The sequence below is a fragment of the Gopherus flavomarginatus genome, chromosome 5, assembly GCF_025201925.1.
Source record: "Gopherus flavomarginatus isolate rGopFla2 chromosome 5, rGopFla2.mat.asm, whole genome shotgun sequence".
Taxonomy (NCBI): Eukaryota; Metazoa; Chordata; order Testudines; family Testudinidae; genus Gopherus; species Gopherus flavomarginatus.
In genome coordinates, this window is record NC_066621.1 from 49,702,871 (window position 1) to 49,724,613 (window position 21,743).

At 47.8% G+C, this 21,743-nt stretch overlaps 1 protein-coding gene across 13 annotated transcripts in view; it reads left to right on the top strand.

The window, feature by feature from the left end:
• The window catches only part of BRSK2 (BR serine/threonine kinase 2), a 493,899-nt gene that overhangs the window by 323,698 nt on the left and 148,458 nt on the right, over window positions 1–21,743 (top strand). For all 13 annotated transcript variants that reach the window (XR_007774500.1, XR_007774497.1, XR_007774499.1 and 10 more), the window contains exon 3: window positions 5,372–5,457. Coding sequence is in view for 9 of the 13 variants with exons in the window: in XM_050953680.1 (XP_050809637.1) it covers window positions 5,372–5,457 (86 nt within the window). In the remaining 4 variants the exon portion in view is untranslated. The remainder of the gene's footprint in view (window positions 1–5,371; window positions 5,458–21,743) is intronic.

Sequence of the window (21,743 nt, forward strand, 5' to 3'; positions counted from 1 at the left end):
TAGCAAACGCATGCAGCTCCACTTTTCAGGCAGGTGGTACAATCATAAATACTGGGCAAAGGAATGTGAATGAAAAGCAATTCTTCTGTACTGTTTGGACAGATCCCACCCATGGTTCCTGCTGGCTCCTGTCCCAGCCTCATAGCTACATTCGTTCACAGTGTGCTGTGAGTCAAGAGATGAAAGAGTGCAGTGCCTCTCATCACCAAGAACTATTCAGATGAAATGGGCTTAAACCCAAAGGGATGTGAGTCCCTCTGGGGGGTGAAGTAGAGGCGGAGGGGGCCAAGTGTAGGTTTTACATTACTTCTGCTAAGGGTTACACTGCCCTCATGCTGGGCTCCATTATTAGCCGAGTTACTGGAGCATCCTGACAGCTCATCAGCTTCCTGCATAGATCTTAAAAACCAGTGATTAGCACCTGCAAGGTCACAAGTCAGCAGTGTGGCTCTATTGGCCTTGCACAGACTTTTGTAACCTCTCTCCCCAGCTTGGAGGGTTTGGGGTGCTGCACAGAGATAGTCTGCTGCAAGGTGAGGGCACTCAGGTTGTGTTTGGAAATCTCTCATGGAACCCAGAGTTTGTGTGACAGATGCATTTCTCTTTTTTTAAAGACTATTATACAAATGTTATTGTGTGTTCTTCATTTACTGCAGACTCACAGACTATTCTAGGCTTGGCCTGCTCTCTAATAATTGCATCCACATTAAAACAGATACCCCCACAGGGGTCTCCCTTGCCTTGTCCTTGCCAGCTCAGAGCTGGGCAGTGATACATGAGTTCTGCTAGCCCAGGGATGCGCAAAAGTGTGCCCAGTAGCTGGCAAAGGTTAGGAGAAGAAGGCAGAGTGGTGCCCTATTTAAGGCCAGTTCTGTTTTGCTTTATTGCTCTTGGGCCACTTGTTTGCTAACTATGTGGAGTGCTACTAGTCCCTTCTAATCCATGCATCAATCGAACCACTATTCGGAGCTACATGCTGTGTCTCACCCATATCAATTATTGTGGGAGTGGGAGAGTGGTGTCTGGGAGAGGCGCTCAGTATTGCAGTGGTAAGTTGAGAATTCAGTATGGTTCATTGCAGCTCTGTGGTGCCATGGAGTGGAGGAGGGTAGGACTCTGCTGTAACAGTTCCAAGGGTAAGCTATATTTAGGCTGCTGGACAGAGATTGTGTCATTCTCTCTAGCTTCCTAGCACACACAGCTTTCAGAGCCTACTTCCATTACATAGCATCCTGACGTAGACAATAATAAAAATATAATATTTTGCACTCATAAAGAACCTTTCATCGGATGATTGCAAAGTGCTCTCCAAAGGCAGGTATGTTTTATTGTCCTCATTTTGCAGATGGAGAAGGTAAGGGACAGAGAGCTCTTGTGACTTGCCCACTGTCCCAGAGAAAGTTGGTGGCAAACTCTGGACTGGAGTCTGAAAGTTTTAATTCCCAGCCCCCTACTCTAACCAGTGGGAAGTGCTGCCTTGTAGACTGGACTGCTGACTGCAGTGCAGCGGTGTGATCCTGCGGCAGATTGCCATTCATTGTGTTGAAATACTGCATAGTGTCGAGCCTGGCATTCTCCACAGATTTGAAGCCTGAATGTACATACACCCAAATTCCCCGTCAGAATTCAGATGCCAGAAGGTTATTATGCATTTTCCTGCAAAAATAAACATGGGACCCTCCTTAGGCCTGCACCAAAACTGCTGAAGCCAGCACAAGCCATGTTAAAGAAGTGCTTCCAAGTATAAGACTGTGGAGGTAGCAAGTGAATAGTTGCTTTAATGTCTTATTTTCGCCTGTTTCAAGAAGACTAGCTAGTAATATAACTGAATTCTTTCCTCCAAGTGACATTGTCATAAATCTCTACCTCTTCATGCCCCCATCTGCTCACGCATTCGAATAGTAGCCAAACAGTACCTTGGGTGGGTGCTGCCATCCATCACTCACTCATGTTGGATGTATGGCCAGAGACACCACAACAGGGTTTTTTTCAAAAGCAGTGACTCTCTCCTGTGATTAGATAACACAGGGCTTGTCAACTGCAAGGTGTAGCATCCTTCACAGTCATGGGAGCCGCTAATGGGAGGACTATAAAGGGAGATAAGGTCAACTGTTTAGTTCCATAGCCAGTATAGTGATCACACTTCTCATGAAATGCCTTGTCCCTCCCTCCATCCCCTGGTAAGCTTTGTTGTTTGTGTGGTGGTAGTCTCTCAGCCCTGGAAAGCTGGTGTGTTGAATGCCAGTGACTGAGCTTTGGGAATGTGCTGAAAAGTTGAGGAGCTTTTCTGTGTCTAGTGTTGGGGACTCAGCCCTGGGAAATATATGTACGGAAAGGTCATTGTGCATGTGTCTGTATGCACAGTGCTATAGAGCTATAGAATTGCGCTGAAAAGTTAGGTAAGCTTGTGTGGCCAATACCAAGCTCTGGAGACACTCTGCATGACCTTGTGAGCCTACAATAGAGTTATTTTCTCATCCTGAAAATGGTTGCATGGTTTCGTCTCATTTGCGGTGGGTGTTTGAGATGTTATATGTCTGAATCTTTGATCTTGCCTTCCCCTCCTATTAATGGTCCATCAGGTTTTGGTAGTTTTTTCTTCTGCCTGATGGAGTCTGCCCTCTGACCAGTCAGGTGCATGTCCTCTGCATGCCTCCAATCTCTGTTCACTCCATTTATCTCCTCATCTGAGGGTGTGCCAGACCCTCATTCTGAGCCATCTGTCTGTCAAAGTGCAAGAGGATGTTTGCACTGTGGAGGCAAGAGGACACAGTACTGCCCCATAGAAGAGCCCTGCTGCTCCGTGGATGTACTTTACAGCAGTGGCATCTCCCCAACGCTAGCAGAAGCGGGACACGTGTTTGCAGTATTATTAGCTAGAACTATTGCTATTCATATAGAATAGTGATTCAAGAGTGTCCATGAGGAGAAAATCACTTTCTCCTCCTGCCTACCTCCCCAGCTAAAACATAGAATGGGGAATAAGTTGTAATGTTAGTGATGGACTCTGTCATGGACAGGTGGGTATGTGTTCAGGTTCATCAGGCAGTCATCAGAAAGGCCGGCAATTTGGTTACTGACTGTGGAATCCCTCCCTCCCTCCCTGGTCTGATCTGACCTGACCTTGGAAAGTGGGTGGAGTGAATGCAGATAGGCTGAGCTGCCGTTGAGCGTTAGAGGGATTTTGCATTCTAGTAGCTGCAAATCACTATCACTGTGGCAAGCCACACCATATTTGGGCAGCTCCTTTCTCCGAAGTGCTGACTTGGAGACAGAAGGGGGAATTGATTTCAGAGAAATCTTCCTAAAGATGAATGAGTCTTAGGGGGTATTTTTTCCTTAAATGCAACTGTGTTGTGCCAAGCACTTGATGAGACCTCTCCAAATATCAACAGGTATCTTGTGAGATGAAGGACATTAGGTCTTTGTGGAAGGGGTCAGGGTGAGCCAGCTTCTTCACAGTAGTAGAATAGCTGCATTTTTGGGAAATTGCTGTATGATAAAACTGCATAGTGCAGATTTCTATTTTCATGAATTGCTTCCTGCTTAGTGGTGGTGATGGGAAGGTGATGTCTATGAGTTATCACCACTAAGCAATGTGTGTCACTGAAGCTTGGTTCATAGGAGAGTTCTATGAGAATTGCAGTACTACATGTATATTTACACACAAACAATGTGTGTGTGTGTGGTGTGTCTCTCTCTCTTGTGGAATCTCACTGATTCCACTGCAGCCTGCTAATATCTCCCCCCACCCCCCGTAGCTGTGAAATAGATATTTCCTGAGATCACAAGTGTGGAAGTGGATCTATCAAGTGGCTTCTGATTCTGCAGAGAAGAATAAACACCTTGAAAGAATCAGAAAGGGACTATCCCAAAGGCACATGTACCCTTTCTTCCAATGTCAGAGAGGCTGAGAGTTTCACTGGTTTCTCCCTGGGAGACATGACCTCATCACTAAGGCTTGAGAACTACAGCTCCCAAAGTGCCATACAGAAAGCTCTACCTGTCTGTCAGGAGGAGAAGTTCTATACTTAATGGTTGGGGGAGGAGCATACTCAGCAAGTTAAGAGGCACAAAGAAATAGAGCTATGTAGGGAGAAGTTCCTGGGGGATTGTCAGGTTACTAGGGGATTGGTGCTCTGGCACAGCATGGCAGTGTGTTTTGATTGTGAAGATGATGGCTGCGGGGTAACCAGTTACAGTATTTTGGGGGAGACGGGGGTAAGTCTAGCTAGATTCCATTCTTCTTTTGGATGGTTGGCTAATCCTGCCCTGGTGGACTTTTGAAAACTGGTCTTGCACCTGTTTTGCCTGTACACTGCCTGCCTCAGGCTCTCTCTTCATGGCAGAGTTAACTAGAGTTATCTACACTCCCACAAACAATCACTGTGGGTTAATTAACTCCTCATCAGTTAGCCTATCTGCAGTATGGAGCAACACAGAGTGATTGTATTAGCAGCACAGGGTGAATGTATTAGCTGTTGGTGAGTTGTGCTAACTTGAGCTGCAGCTTGTACTCTCAGGGGGCCAACCAACTCTGTTTAAAAGCACCATCACATTTGAGTTAAGGTTTCTGTGTATGGTCAGGACTCAAGTTGAGGGCAAGGCTCAGTTTATAACTACAGTTAACTCTGCATTGAAGACAAGTCCTCAGAGTAGCCATGTTTTGGATAGGTCAAGGATTGAGAGAAAGGATGGTCTTGTGATTCAAACACTGGACTGGGTCTCCAGAAATCTGTGGTCAGTTCCTGAGTCTGCCATAGACTTCTTGTGTAACACTGGGCAAATCCCTTGCTCTTTCTGCATCTTACTTCACCTGCTGTAACATGCTAGTACTTCCTTTCTACCACTACTTGCCTGTCTTCTCTGTTTAGACTGTAATCTCTGTGGGCCCTGACTCTCTCCTACTATGTGTATGTACAATGCCTAGCACAATGGGGCCCATCCAAGGCCCACTTAAGTCAGAGTTGGGATGATGGGTTAGACCTTCTGTCATTTGAGAGACATGGCCTGAGTATAGGACTGTAAGCCAGGAACCTCCTGCATTCTGTGCCAGGTTCTGCAAGTGCCAGGTTCTGCAAGGCATGCCACTTAGTCCTCTGCCTCAGTTTCCCTATTAGTGAAATAGGAATAGTATTATTTACTGACTTTTATAGGGGAGGAGTTGGTGAGGATGAATTAATGGTTTCTAACGTGCAGTGTAAATGCTAAGTACTATTATTATAGCTTCTGCTTGTTTGCTCGTTGGTGCATGAAAGGGAGGGTCAGAAGGGTGGGAAATGGGTAAGAGGGGACAATGTGTGTTATGATTTCTAATGTAACCTACGACATGTCCTCTAACCTTCTCTTCTATTTCTCTTTTCTCTTCCAGGTGGAGCGGGAAATAGCTATCCTGAAGTTGATAGAACACCCCCACGTTTTAAAGCTGCATGACGTTTATGAAAATAAAAAATATTTGTAGGTATTATTGGCTTTCCCAGGGAGTCAGAAGGGAAATGGAAGGGAAGGAGTTTGGGGGGAGAAATGTTTGGAGACAGCATAACAGTGCAAAGAGACTGGAATCGGATAAGAGGTCACTCTAAACCAAGGGTCGGCAACCTTTCAGAAGTGTGTGCCGAGTATTCATTTATTCACTCTCATTTAAGGTTCCACATGCCAGTAATACATTTTAATGTTTTTAGAAGGTCTCTTTCTATAAGTCTATAATATAGAACTAAACGATTGTTGTATGTAAAGTAAATAAGGTTTTTAAAATGTTTAAGAAGCTTCATTTAAAATTAAATTAAAATGCAGAGCCCCCCAGACTGGTTGCCAGGGCCCAAGCAGTGTGAGTGCCACTGAAAATCAGCTCGCTTGCTGCCTTCGGCACACGTGCCATAGATTGCCTACCCCTGCTCTAAACTTTGCTGCCCATGTGGTGCCTGCTATCAGCACTTGACTGAGAAGGGAATGGTTTTCATTTACTTGGTTTCCTCGTTCCCCCTTTTCTTCTGTTTTTCCCCCTTTCCAGTCTTAAAAAAAAATTAAATTACAAACAACCCTTTTTCTATAATATTTAATTGATATAGAGTGGCAAAATCCAGGTTTGTAGACTCCAAATTTGACCTGCTTCAAAACTGTTATAATCTGATGGATAAAATCCTCCAGGTTCTAAATATTTTGAATTAAAACCTCACCAAGAAATTTAATTTAAAAAATGTCCAAACAATAATAGCTATTGTTTTTATAGGTCCTACTTGTCTACACCCACCAGTGATATTGGTCCACAGACCGAATTATTTTGGCTTGACAAGGTACCAGATAGTTTGAAATTGTTGTCAAACAAACAAGACACATTAATCTTGGCTCAAGTGAAGAAAAAAAAATCAATGTTTTCCAAATGGAAAAGGGCAAATCCAGAAGGGAGTTAAATGTGATTTCCAGGTTTTTAATAGGGTATTACAAGCAAGGGAAGAGTGTTTAAAACTATTTTTGAAAATCACGTTCCAGCAGTGACCCCCCTTAATGTCACAGCAGTATAAGGGTGTAATCACTGAACCAAGGAATGTGTGTTGAATGGATGTAATAATCCCATATCGACCATACGACCAAGCTTGTTACTGGAGGAATGAATTCCTATTTCAAGAAGTGAGACCTCGGCGTTCAAGGGTTAGTTTAATAGACCTGGCAGTAATTTCTTTTGGATTCCAAATCCTCCTCTGGGACAGAGCCTGCCCAGGGTAGTGAACAATGGCCACCAGATGGCTTGTCATAGGTGCTGGGTGGAGCTGGCTACCATGTATCTTCAGCTACCTGCTGTGGGCCAGATCCTCAGCTGGTATAAGTGGGCATCACTCCATTGAAATCCAGTTTGCACCAGCTGAGAGGGTAGCCCCAAGTGTCCTGGCAAGCCAGCCTTCTTTGCAAGGGAGGGGCAGTAAAGGGAGTGTGGGATGACAGACAGGAATAGAATTTCTATAGCCAATGCATTCTGATTTAATTGAGGAAAAAGAGTTACTGGTAATAATCAGGGACCCAATCTTGGTCCTGTTGAAGTCCATGGGAAGACTCCTAGTTTATTTCAGTGAGGGGTGGGATCAGACCTCAGGTTTCCTATTGGCTGAGTGAAAAGAGTCTTTTTCATGTGTGAGCCCTTTTTTCTTATATCTGCAACCTGTCTATTGACAGGCTGCATGCGTTTGGGTGATTGATGCAATGTACGGACACCTGGAGAAAAAAAGGTCAAGCTGAACAGTGCAGAGTGGAGTTGGGATTAAAAGATCCTTATTTTCTCAGCATTGACAGTCATTGTGCATCTCTTTTCTCTTAGATACAGAAGCTTTCAACAAATGGTCTCTGCACATGTGTGCAGATAACTGCTGAAGTAGGTTGCGTTTTTACCCCCTCCTGGACAGTGGGATTCTTTTACTGCTTGGAGGATGGTTAGAGCATGGAATTCATGATCTACTGCAAGTAGTGTCCCTACGGGTGCTCCACCGTAGTATACTTGTGTCCCTGCAGTGCTGATCTGAAAACTTCCATAGCTGTGTCCATTAGGCCAGGACATCCCTGTCTCACCTCAGGCCCAGCTACAAGGCTCGCCAGTGAGTGCAGGCTAACCCTCCTCAGTTCCTTCTCAACTACCCCTGGCTAGAGATGGAGCTATTCTCAGTCCATTACAACCATTACTCTCTCTTTACATTTCTGTAGCCAGTTAGTCTCCTAGTATGTAGCTGTAATTGTAGTTTTATTCTTCTTTCTTATTTTTCTCTCTGAAGAAATAATTTAAAAAAAAGACTTTATTTTTTGCCACTTTTTCTCATTGGGGACCCTTTCCCCAACATGGTATGCCCAGTTCACTGGGCTTCAAGAAGTGCTTTTCCTGCAAAGAGATGATCAGTGTCACAGAGAAGCACTCCTGGTGCATTCGCTGACTCAGGGAAGGTCACATTCCACAAAAGTGTGGTCTCTGCCACCAACTCAGGCCCTGGTCTGGACAGGGAACTGAGACAGAAGATCATCTTCATGGAGGCAGTCCTCTGACCCTTTCCAGACCTGCACCAAGAGTCACCTGGCAGACGTGGGTCTTTCCCACAGCCCTCAACATCCAAAGGCTATGGATTGAAGAAACCAGCCGCTGAACCCTCTCAGAAGTCCCCACAGTGAGCCCGAGCTAGCCATAAATGATCTCCGGCATGCTCAGTGTCCTTGATACCACTGGCACCAAGACAATCCCAGCCCAGTACCCAAGGATCACGAAGATCTACAATGGCAGGTGCCAGTGATGCACCTATGGATCCAATGGGCACAGGCATTGAGTCAGTGGCACCAGGGGACAAGGACAGGAGTAAGTACTCCTCTAAGATGTTACTGGTATGCAGTATTCCATTGGTACCATCATCGACGCCCCCTGCAGCACCAGACAGATTGATGTGAGCTAGATCTCCATCCTTCCAGGTACCGCCAGTGGCACTGATGGATCTCCATGTAGCCAACATACCAGAGTCTCCTCGGTACCAAGACCTCTGCACTGAGTCTTCATCTGGCACAGGAGTCTTCCCCGCTGCCCTGCCCTGCGATGCTCCGCCGCTCTCACAGACTCGGACAGCAAACCAGAGGAGGCAGTATTGCAGTATGCCTTCCAGGCGCCCTATGGTTCCCAGTACCAACATGCATCCGACGAAGTGGATATTCACCCACAAAAGCTCGTGCTCCAATACGTCTGTTAGTCTATAAGGTGCCACAGGACTCTTTGCTGCTTCTACAGATCCAGACTAACAGGGCTACCCCTCTGATATTTAATACCAACAGAGTCCCTGAGCATATCCTCAGATGGCCCCACCACCACCATCCTGGTATGGTCAACCGTGGGCACCACTGCTGGGCTCTATGCCACCACCACTCCAGTAGCCATACTGGGACCCTTGGGCTGCATATCGCCTTCATGCCTCTCGAGCTTCTAGCCCCACTCAAGAACCCTTGAGAATCACCCCCTCAGCTGCGGCATCCAGAGCTTCTGAACCTGCAGAAGAAATCGTGGTGGAACCAGAGGGCAGCACTGAGAAAGAGGTGACCATATCCTCCTCCTCCCCAGATGAGGCCTTTATGCCTCTACCACCTTCTCTGGCTGATGATTTTAACTTCTTCCAGGACTCAGTGAAGAGAGTGGCAGACACTCTTCAGATACCACTAGAAGAAGTCAAGGACACCCACCACAAACTCCTTGACATACTCCATTCATCTTTGTCCTCAAAAATTGCCCTCCCCATTAATGAGGCTCTCCTGGACCCCACAAAAACCATACGGCAGACCCCAGGATCAGTGGCACCTACCTGCAAGCAGGCGGACAAAAATATTATATCCCACCAAGGGAGACAGAATTCCTCTTCTCCCACCCTCCACCCAACTCCATTGTGGGGGATGCTGTTAATTCTCGTGGCCGTCAACATCAGATGAGGTCTACTCCCTACGATAGGGACTGGAAGCGTTTGGACCTTTTTGGCTTCGACCACACTACAATTTTGAATTGCCAATTGCCAAGCCCTACTGGTGAAATATGACTACAGAAACTATTCAAAACTGAACAATTTTATTGAACAGCTGCCTGAGTCACACCACGACCAATTTAAAGCCATTATTCAAGAGGGACAATTAGTGACCAAGATAGCACTACAATCTGCAGTTAATGCAGCCAACACAACAGACAGGTCCATTTCCACAGTGGTGGCTGTATCTGTCAGGTTGCCCGAAAGAGGTGCAGTTCACACTGAAGACCTTCCCTTTGAAGTCACTGAGCTCTTCACAGAGAAGATGGACTCCTCTCTTCACACACTAAAGGATTCTAGGGCCACTCTCTTCTCACTGGGCATCTACATGCCAGCACAAAAGAGAAAATATAGTCCGCAGCCTCAGCATAAACCACGCACCTCCCAATACCCGACTCAGTGCTACTACAAGCCACAGAGGAAGAAAACTAAGTTTCCGAGGCATAACCCATCTGGCCCACAATCTTCGACATCCTAGCCATCGACTTCCAAGCACCAATTTTGATATATTGGTCAAAGCGTCAATAGATCACTCCCCCAAACGCTATAGCTGACCACCACTATCCGTTGATTTGGCTACCATCTGGCAATGTTCTACAGCACCTGGGAACATATAACATCGGACCGATAGGGTTTACAGATCTATCCATTTTACCTCTTTACTCCCTCTACAACACCTTTCCCTGTCCCTCTGCAGGGATCCGTCTCACGAGAGTTTACTATCACAAGAGGTAGGTTGTCTCCTCCAATTAGGAGCCATAGAACCAATAGCTCAACATCTACGAGGCAAAGGGTTCTACTCTCATTATTTCCTAATATCCAAGAGGAAGGGAGATTGGTGAGCTATACAAGACCTTAGATCACTCAACAAGTTTGTCAAGTCTCAAAAATTCAAAATGATCACTCCTGCAATGATCATTCCAGCACTGGAACAGGGAGACTGGTTTTCAGCCCACGACCTTCAGGATGCCTACTTCCATATCTCAATCCTACCGTCTCACAGGTGATTTCTCAGATTTATCTAGGACAAGACCACTACCAGTACAGAGTACTTCCTTTTGGGCTAAAATCCATCCTGATGTATTCTCCGAGGTTCTCTCAGCAGTGGCCACACACTTGTGCTCCCAAGGGATCATGTTTTACCCTTGTCTAGAGGATTGCCTCTTCAGAGTCCAGTCTCTCCATGAGGCCCGCTGAATCACCAAATCTGCAATAGATTTGTTCCCAGAACTGGGCTTACAGGCCAACACCCAGAAAACAACTCTCATTCTAGTGCAACACCTGGAATTGAAAGGCACCGACCTCTACCCATTACAGGCCAGAGCTCTCTTACCTCTACACAGATTCCCCTCCTTGGCCATACTCATTGAGACCATCCAAAACCACCTGCAAATATCAGCTAGACACTGCCTCCAACTCTTGGGGCATATGGCAGCGGACACAGTGGAAATACCACATGGAAGGCTTCACATGCCATGCCTCCAGATGTGGTTCATCTCAGTTTACAGACCAGAATCACACTAGACAAACCCCGTCACTACCCACAAGGATCAAAAACTCTTTAGACTGGTGGAAGGACTCAGCCAATGTTTTCAAAGCGATCCTCTTCTCGCAACCCTCCTCTCTCCCCAATCGTTGCTTTTCACCACCGATGCATCACGCATAAGATGGGATGCGCATCTAAACAACCTTATGATACAAGGCAGGTGGTCATCCATGGAGACATTCTTTCACATCAACCTCCTCGAGCTCAGGGCAGTCAGAAATGCCTGCGCCCATTTCCTCCCTCTGATCAAAGGATTACACACGAGAGTACTAACAGGCAACACAGCATGTATGTACTACATAAATAGACCAGGGAGATCCAGGTTGTCCTCCCTCTGTGCGGAAATGATGAGACTATGGAACAGATATATCTCCCATGACATCGGACTGTCCACGGCTTACCTCCCGGGCACACAAAACTCCACAGTGGACAGGCTCAGTGACAAATTCCCACATGACCATGAATGGGAGATAAACCCAGTAATACTTCACGACCTGTTCAGGCGGTGGGGGACACTGATCACAGACCTGTTTGCCACTCAAATTAACAGGAAATATTCACACCAGTACTACAGAGCAGGGGTAGGACAACATTCCCCGGGTGATGCTTTCCATCTCCCCTAGGATAGGGGCATCCTCCATGCCTTTCTTCCCTTTCCCCTTCTGTCAGAAGTCCTACTGAAAATCAAGAGAAGGAGCATACGTCATACTGATCACTCCCACTTGGCTGAGACAGACCTGGTACCCTTATCTGTCATAGGTCACTATATGCCCGCCAATCTCTCTCCAATCTACTCTGTATCTCCTCTTCCAGAACAGAGGACGCACCCTACATCCGAACCTGGGGATTCTTCACCTCAAGGCATGCCTGTTTCATGGTTCCTACACTGAGAGAACTCTTACTCGAAGGAGGTACAAGAGATATTACTACACAGTAGAAAGTCCTTGACACACTGAACTTACCTGCAAAAATGGCCCAGGTTCCAAATTTGGTGTACTTCCCAACAAATCTCCCCAACATGCATGGCTCTTCCACAGATGTTAGGCTATGTACTGACCTTAAAAAGATCGTGACTATCTCTCAACTCTCTGAATCCACCTGGTGGCCATAGCAGCCTTCCACCAGCTAGTAGAGGGATACTCAATGCTGTCATACCCAACCACTAACAGATTCCTCTAGGATATAGTAAATCTTTTCCCACAACTCCGACACCCTAACCCAATGTGGAACCCAAACCTGGCATTGAAAGGACTGACTGGGCCTTCGAACCCATGGCCACCTGTTCACTTACATATCTCTCTATGAAAACAGCCTTCCTGATAGCAATCACCTTGGCTAGGAGAATAGGAAAATAGCCACTCTGATGGCACATCCCCTCTACATGGTATTCTTTCAGGACAAGGTTACACTCAGGCCACATCCAAAATTCATCCCTAAGGTAACCTCCCTGTTTCACATCAACCAATTGATTCACCTTCCAACCTTCTACCCAAGCCTCACCGAGACAACAGGGAGGCTATATTATACATGCTAGATGTCAAGAGAGCCCTAGACTTCTATCTGAATAGGATGAAAGTTTTCAGGAAGTTCCCTAGGCTTTTCCTCCCCCTTGCAGAAAGATCCAAGGGCTCAGCAATATCAGCCCAGAAACTCTCCAAGTGGGTCTTGAACTGCATTAGACAGTGTTACCAAGTTCACAGTAGGACCCCTCCAGATACTGTTAATACACACTCCACAAGATCGATCTCCTCATCCCTCACCTTCTTCAAGAATGTCCCTATCTCAAAAATCTGTAGAGCGGTGACATGGGCATCTGTTCATATCTTTGCAGAACATTAAGCCATCACTGGGGACTGTGGCTCTGATACCATCTTCAGCTCCACAATGCTATCATCTGTAGCTGACCCAACTCCAAAGTCCCAGCCCTTCAGTGGTGCTCGGGAGCCACCTGCAGTGGAGCACCCATAGGGACACTACTCAAAGAAGAAGAAGTTATTCATCTTGTGCAGTAACGATGGCTCTTTGACATATGTCCCTATGGGTGGTTCACAGTCCACCCTCCTCCCCTCTACTTACGAGCTGTTGCCAATGATTGTGGTAGAGAAGGAACTGAGGGAGGTTAGCCCACACTTGGTGGCTGGCCTCGTGGCGAGGCCTGAAGAGAGACAGCAAATGTGGGCTAACAGCCACTGCTAGCAAAGTTCTCCGATTAGCAGATGCAGGGACACAAGCACGCCTACAGTGGAGCACTCACAGCGACCAGGACCGGCTCTAGCCATTTCGCCGCCCCAAGCACGGCGGCACACTGCGGGGGGCGCTCTGCCGCTCGCCGGTCCCGCGGCTCCGGTGGATCTCCCGCAGGCATGCCTGCAGATGCTCCACCAGAGCCGCGGGACCAGCAGACCCTCCGCAGGCATGCCTGCGGGAGGTCCACCGGAGCCTCCTGCTGCCCTCCCAGCGACTGGCAGAGCGCCCCCCCCGGCATGCCGCCCCAAGCACGCGCTTGGCGTGCTGGGGCCTGGAGCCGTCCCTGATAGCGACACACATCTTGAAGAAACATTGTGACTGCACCAGGCAAGTAACTCTGCCAAAATTTTCAAAAATAACTAGTGCCTTTTGGTGCCCAATTGAAGACACATTAAAAGGGCATGATTTTCAGAAACTGTGAACACCTGCCCTCTAAAAACCAGGCCCTTCAAGGGATCTCAGTTTAGACACCCAAAAATGGAAGCACCCCAAATCTCTAAGCCAGGTTTGAAAATCTTGGCCGTGAATCCTGGATTCTGATCTTGACTTTGCGATTGATTCACTGTGTAAGCTTGAATAAGTCACTTGCCACTCCCTGTGCTTCAGTTCCCCAGTCTCTAAAATGGGACTAATAATGCCTACTTCAGAGATGTGTTGAGCCCTTCCAGTGAAACACACTTGCTGTGGAAATGCAAGGGATTATTCATTATTATTAATCTTATTAGTCATATAATTTTAAAGAAATGGCGTAATGTGGGTTCTGTGCCAGATCTCACTCTTCAGAATTAGAACTGGACATGGCCTTGGGTTGAACTGAGCAGAGGGAGAGAGTGTCCTTGGAGGGTACAAGTGTGTGTGGGGAGGGTGCGTGTATGCACTTATTACAGGTGGGAACAGGGGTGCCGATGTGACTTGCACTTTATTTGCACAAATAATAAGCACTGTGACCCCCATCATCAGCAACAAATTGCTCTCTGGTTGCCACAGCGCCTTTCCATCAAACCTGACATCTTGACAGCGGTGGTGGTGGCATGGTTTCTTAGGCAGTTTGTGAATGATGGTTGATATTTCAGATGCCAGAGACTAATCGCAGCGCAGCGCCGGGGAGTATTTCCTCTATAAATGTTAATTTCACAAATCATGTTTGACTTTTGGTTTATGATTTAATTTGTGACAAGGGGCTTCGGTTGAGTAGATTCCTAATGCAGCCATGAATCAAATCCTTTTTCCACAGTTTGTTTAGCGCTGAAAATGAGTTTAAAAAGAATAATAAAAATTCGTCAGCATAGCTGTGTTAGCGTTGCAGTCATATCTACTCTGGTTCGGTTTTTTTAATTGGGATATTTAGAGAGACAAAGCTGGTTATAAGGCTTAAGGCTTTCAGTTCCTTTCCAGCATGTTGATTTGTCTTATTTAACCCTATGACTGCAGAATATTGTGCCAGGTACATAGGGCAAAATCACAACTCCACTGTGTCTTGCTGTGTACGGCGCCCTCTATAAAAACACTACGGTAGTGGGCCAAGCAACAGCACTGTTGCGTTATTTTTAGTGGTATCGTTTCTTATTTGTTTCACAGGAGCATCAAAAGCCCTCAGCAGAGATCAGGGCATGTTGTGCTAGATGCTGTACAAACACATAATTACAGACAGTCCCTGCCCTGAATAGTTTATAATCTAAATAGACAAGACAGACAAAAGGTGGGAGCAAGGGAAGATTATTATCCCCATTTTTCAGATGGGGAATTGAGGCACAGTGGCCTTGTCTAGACTCGGTCCAGTGTTGTTTAATATAGTGTGGCAAACTCAGGACACTTAGCTACCAAGAGAGGGGTAGTAATTAGTCCCAGAAGGCTTAACCATGGAGGAATAAGGTTCAGCTGGAACAGGAGTTACCAGGGAGGTAATTAGTTTCAGCTGGCCCCAATGGCTGGAGACCTTTTTAAACCCTCCCTGGCAGGGAAGAGGAGAGAAGTAGAGTAGCTGCCAGTGAGTAGAGGCAGCTGAACTCTAAAACTTTTCTTGCAAGGCAGGTTGCACTCTCCCCAGAAGGAGAGGACAACAGAACAAGGGCCTGACTGAGAAGGTATCAGCCAGACCCTGCGCGACTGTGAAGGGCTTTTGCTTTGCCCAAGCCTGTGTCTCCAAGGCTGAGAAGGACTGAGCTAGGAGAGGAGAGACAGGTACTTTGCCACAATAGTTATTAACTATCTAAAATGGAGGATGAGCGATGAGGTAGCAAAATTTGGAGATGGCACAGTTATTTAGGCTAGTTGAGTCCATTTTGAGTCCAGAAAAGACTGAGGAACTTCAGAGACCTGAAGCAAGCTAGGTGAATGGGCAACACAATAGCAAATGAAGTTCAATGTTGATAAGTGCTAAGTAATGCTCACTGGAGGGAAATACTTGAACTATTCACACAACTAAATTAACTGCATCAACTCAGAAAAGGGACCTGGGCATCACTGTGGAGCGCTCAGTGCAGATATCTGCTCATTGTGCAGTTATTGTGAAAAAAGGCAAACAAGATGTTAGGATGCATAAGGAATGGGATGGAGAATAACATAGTGTGACAAAGTTCCTCCTCTACCTTGGTGGGTCCTGCACTTATTTGGCAGATTTGCTCACCTGAGTGATCTTTCCTACAGTCTGGGACAACTTCTCCTGTGTCTGATCAAGAGTTGGGAGGTTTGGGGGGAACCCGGGCCCACCCTCTACTCCGGGTTCCAGCCGAGGGCCCTGTGGATTGCAGCTGTCTATAGTGCCTCCTGTAACAGCTGCATGATAGCTACAACTCCCTGAGCTACTTCCCCATGGTCTCCTCCAAATACCTTCTTTATCCTCACCACAGGACCTTCCTCCTGGTGTCTGATAACGCTTGTACTCCCTTAGTCCTCCAACATCACACCCTCTCACTCTCAGCTCCTTGTGTCTCTTGCTCCCAGCTCCTCACACGCACTTCCTCTCCTCTGGCTCCCCCCACCCTGACTGGAGTGAGCTTCTTTTTAAAACCAGGTGCCCTGATTAGCCTACCTTGATTGGCTCCAGGTGTTCTAATCAGCCTCTTCCTTAATTGGTTCTAGCAGGTTCCTGATTACTCTAGTGCAGCCCCTGCTCTGGTCACTCAGGGAACAGAAAACTACTCAGCCAGTGACCGGTATATTTGCCCTCTACCAGACTCCTGTACCCCACTGGCCTGGGTCTGTCACATATCACTCCCCCCTGCTCAACACCAAGGGGTTGGGCAGCTTGGGATGCCAGACAATGCACACATGACAAGCCATCGGCATTACCGTGACGGCTCCCTGCTCTGTGTTGCACATGGAACTGGGAAGGTTGAAAGGATAAGAACCAACTGGTCACCCTTGTGTTCTTCTCCTTGTTCCGCTACATCCATTGAAGAGGGGCATAGTTGGTCACAAGAACAAATCTGCGCCCGAGCAAGTAGTAGCGCAATGCTTCCATGGCCCATTTTACGGCGAGGCACTCCCTCTCCACCATTGCATATTTTTGTTCCCTCAGAAGGAGTTTCCTACTGAGGTAGAGAATTAAGTGTTCGTCCTCCCCGACCATCTATGATAGAATGGCCCCCAACCCTACTTCCGATGCATCTGTCTGCAGGATAAATTCCTTGGTGAAATCAGGGGCTATCAGTACGGGGTTACTGCAGAGGGCAGTCCATAGGTCTGTGAATGCTTCCTCTGCTGCATCAGACCATCTCACCAGATCAGGTCCATGGGCTTTCACTAGGTCTGTCAGGGGGCTTGGCCTTGTGGCAAAGTGTGGGATAAATCGTTGGTAATACCCCACTACACCTAGGAATGCCCAGACTTGTTTCTTGCAACATGGTCAGGGCCAGTTTTGGATGGCCTCCAACTTGTTCACTTGGGGTTTTATCGGACCTTTTCCCACAATGTAGCCAAGATATTTGGCCTCTGTAAACCCTACAGCGCACTTGGCAGGGTTTGCTGTAAGGTCAGCTCGCCTGAAGGTATCAAGGACTGCCTCCACCTTCTCTAGGTGGGTTTCCCAGTCTGGAGTATGAATGACCACATCGTCCAAGTAGGCAGCAGCATAACTGTTATGCGGGCGTAATACCTTGTCCATGAGGCGCTGGAAAGTAGCTGGGGCCCCATGTAGTCCAAAAGGGAGGACAGTATATTGAAAAAGATCCTCTGGTATAGAGAACGCAGTCTTTTCCTTTGCGTCTTCCGCAAGGGGAATCTGCCAGTACCCCTTTGTCAAGTCTAGAGTAGTCAAGTACCAGGCATTACCCAGACGGTCCACTAGCTCATCTATGCGAGGTATGGTGTACGCATCAAACTGGGATCCTTCATTTAGTTGCCGGAAGTTGTTGCAAAAGCTTGTGGTGCCATCAGGTTTGGGTACCAGCACAGTTGGGCTGGACCAATGACTGTGGGATTCTTCGATGATCCCCAACTCCAGCATTTTTTTTACTTCTTTTATTTCCTCCCTTTTGGCCGCTGGCACCCAATAGGTTCTCATTGTTGTTCTGGCCCCAGGGTTCGTGACGATGTGGTGATATGTCTCAGTTGTTCGACCCGGTTTTGTCGAGAACACATCTTGGTTCCGGAAGATCATCTCAGACACCTCATTCTTCTGGTCTGGTGTTAAATTGGGAGACACTCTCACCTGTATGGAAGGCTTGTTTTCCTGGGTGATGTCTTTTTGGACAGTTATGCATGCCTCTTGCGCATGCCAGGGTTTCAGAAGGTTGATGTGATAAATCTGTTCTTGTTTTCGGCGTCCTGGCTGCAGCACCTTGTAGGTTACTTCCCCCACGGGTTCAACCACCTCACAGGGCCCCTGCCATTGGGCCAGAAGCTTGCTTTCTGTTGTGAGTACCAACACCATCACCCGATCCCCTGGTTGGAACTGTCGGACTTTTGCCTGGCAATTGTAATGGGTTCTCTGGGCCTTCTGGGCCTTTTCCAAATGTTCCCATATAATAGGGGTGACCCGGGCTATCCAGTCTCGCATCTGTATTACATGTTCTATTAAATTTCTCCCCTCATTGGGTTCCTCTTCCCAAATCTCTTTGGCGATATCTAGTATGCCACGGCAGTGACGCCCGTATAATAACTCGAAGGGGGAAAACCCAGTTGAGGCCTGAGGTACCTCCCGGATAGCGAACATAAGGTAGGGCAGTAGGGTGTCCCAATCCTTCCCGTCCTGACTTACCACTTGCCTTGTCATAGCCTTGAGGGTTTGGTTAAACCTTTCTACCAATCTATCAGTCTGCGGATGGTAGACTGAAGTTCTCAGGGTATGTATATGGAGCAGCGTACAGAGGTCCTTCATTAGCTTTGACATAAATGGGGTTCCTTGGTCTGTTAATATCTTCTTTGGTAGCCCCACTCGGGCAAAGATCCCCACCAGCTCTTTGGCTATCGTTTTAGAGGCTGTGTTCCGCAGGGGGACAGCTTCTGGGTACCAAGTAGCATAGTCCAAAACAACAAGTATATATATAAGCCATCTTCTCCAGGTGTTCCACTAGGTCCATGTCTATTCGCTCAAAGGGGACCTCTATGATGGGAAGGGGTACTAAAGGTGCCCTCAGGTGGGACGGGGACTGTGCAGCTGACACTCGGGGCAGGATGCACAGTACCTCCGCACTTCTTCATGTACTCCAGGCCAGAAGAACCGTCGTAGGACTTGTGCCATGGTCTTCTCTACCCCCAAGTGCCCCCCAAAAAGATGATTATGAGCAAGACTTAATACAGCTTTCTGGTGTTTTTGAGGTACTAGGATCTGCTGTACCTCCTGCCCCTGTACTGGTGCAACCTGATATAAGAGATTCTTCTTCATTATGAAGTAGGGTCCTGGTCCCTGGGTTTTCCCTTTCATGAGGATCCCATCTATTTCAGTCACCTCCTTCCTAAAGTTGTTGTACCTTGGATCTTTGGCCTGGTCCCATCCAAAATTTCCTCTTCTGGGGCTAATCTGTCCAAGATCTAGGGGCCCAGTCTCTGTTGCCTCTACTGGTTCAGAAGCGTTAGGGTCGGGGTCAGACTCAGGTGCTTTTCCCTCCTGGGTGGCCTCCTTTTCAGCTGCTCGGGTCCGCCTACCTACAAGAGCGACCCTCTGGCTTTGATTCAGTATTCGGGTTCCCAAAGCCTTAGCTGCCCTCCTTTCCCTTTTTGACTTTCTACCCTGTCTGGGAATGGAAAATAAATCTGGGGATATTTCAGAGAAGACCGGGGGTTGACAGTCTACTGTGGATGCCTCTCTAACTTCAGGGTTCCCCTCTTTCTCCAATCCTCCTACTGGGAGTAAGTCTCCAAACCCTGGGAAGTCCACCTGACCACCACCTACCTCAGCAGTGTTCCCCTGAATCTCGGTTTTTACTGGGATAGTGGGGTAATAACCAACTGTCCCATGGACGCATGTTATCCCTGTATGCTTAGCCCGCAGCAGCTGACTACACTTCATGAGTTCCCCAAGACAAGCGTGATAGCACTCCCTGAATCAACCAGTGCTGTGGTCTCTACCCCATTTAGCTTTACTGGTCTGGTGTACATATGTGGGGTTAGTGAGACCCCCACATGGTGGATTAGGGAGCATGGGTCTGCCCAGTTCCCCAGGTTACACTGCATAGGCTCCTTAGCACTGGGACAGTGTGCAGCTATATGTCCCCACTCCCCACAGGCATAACATCTGTATGGGGCCTTAGACATTCCTTGGTCTCTTGGTTTGGGCAGTCTAACATCACAATCCTCTTCTCCCTCAGTGCTCCGACTCTTTGTGGCTTCTGGTGGGCCTTCAGCCCCTCTCTTTTTTCACCTGTGATCTCCTCGTTGCCCAGTCACCTGAGCTCTAGGGCTTGGTGCTGCTAGTTTAACCCAGGTTGCCTCTTCCTTAACTGGTTGGGTCAGCTCCCTCGCTGTCCTTCGCCTCTCTACCAGTGCGACAACCTCATCATTGGTGGAGGGTTTGTTCTGGCTTACCCAAGCACGAAGGTCTGACGGTAGCCCCCTCATGTATCGGTCGATGACCAGAACCTCTAGTATCTCTTCCAGACTCCGAGATTCTGTTCGCAACCAGTTTCGTGCGACATGAATGAGGTCATACAATTGGGACCGTGGGGTTTTGTTTTCCTGGTATCTCCACTCGTGATACCACTGGGCCTGCACTGCAGTTGTTACCCCAGATCTGGCCAGGATCTCTGCTTTCAGCTGGGGGTAGTCTGCTGCAGCCTCTTCAGGCAGATCATAGTAAGCCTTCTGGGCCTCCCCACACAGGAATGGGGCAAAGATGCCAGACCACTGATCTCAAGTCCAGGCCTCCCATATGGCTGTCCTCTCAAAGGCCAGAAGGTATGCCTCTACATCATCCTCCCGTGCAATTTTCTGCAGCCAATGGCTGGCCCGTATGATCTGCGTCCCATCATGGCCGCGGTTCAGCTCAGTAAGGATCTTTACCTGGTTTACCAGTTCCCGCAACGTAGCTCGGTCTTGAGAAGCCTGGTCCATCAGCAGGTGATTAGTCTCTTGCTGCAGCCGCACTGCCTCCTGTTGGGCGGTTGCCTGGACACGGGTAGCCTCCTGCCTGGCCGCCGTAGCTTGTATCAATGCCCGCACTAAGTCATCCATTGTGGTGAAAAAAAAAAAACCTCTTTTTTTTTTAAATCACTCTCCTTCTTCCGCCATGCTGTGCACACCAGATCCCACCCCTGACACCAGTTGTGACAAAGTTCCTCCTCTACCTTGGTGGGTCCTGCACTTATTTGGCAGATTTGCTCACCTGAGTGATCTTCCCCACAATCTGGGTCAACTTCTCCTGTGTGAGATCAGGAATTGGGAGGTTTGGGGGGAACCCGGGCCCACCCTCTACTCCGGGTTCCAGCCCGGGGCCCTGTGGATTGCAGCTGTCTATAGTGCCTCCTATAACAGCTGCATGACAGCTACAACTCCCTGGGCCACTTCCCCATGGTCTCCTCCAAACACCTTCTTTATCCTCACCACAGGACCTTCCTCCTGGTGTCTGATAACATTTGTTCTCCTTAGTCCTCCAGCAGCACACCCTCTCACTCTCAGCTCCTTGTGCCTCTTGCTCCCAGCTCCTCACACACACTTCCTCTCCTCTGGCTCCCCCCCTCCCTGACCGGAGTGAGCGCCTTTTTAAACCCAAGTGCCCTGATTAGCCTGCCTTGATTGGCTGCAGGTGTTCTAATCAGCTTGTCTGCCTTAATTGGTTCTAGCAGGTTCCTGATTACTCTAGTGCAACCCTTGCTCTGGTCACTCAGGGAACAGAAAACTACTCAGCCAGTGACCAGTATATTTGCCCTCTACCAGACTCCTGTACTCCACTGGCCTGGGTCTGTCACAACAGATAATAGGCCTTATTATAAAGTGATAGTGCAGCCTTATCTGGAGTACCTTGTTCAGTACTCATGCAGTTTCTCTTC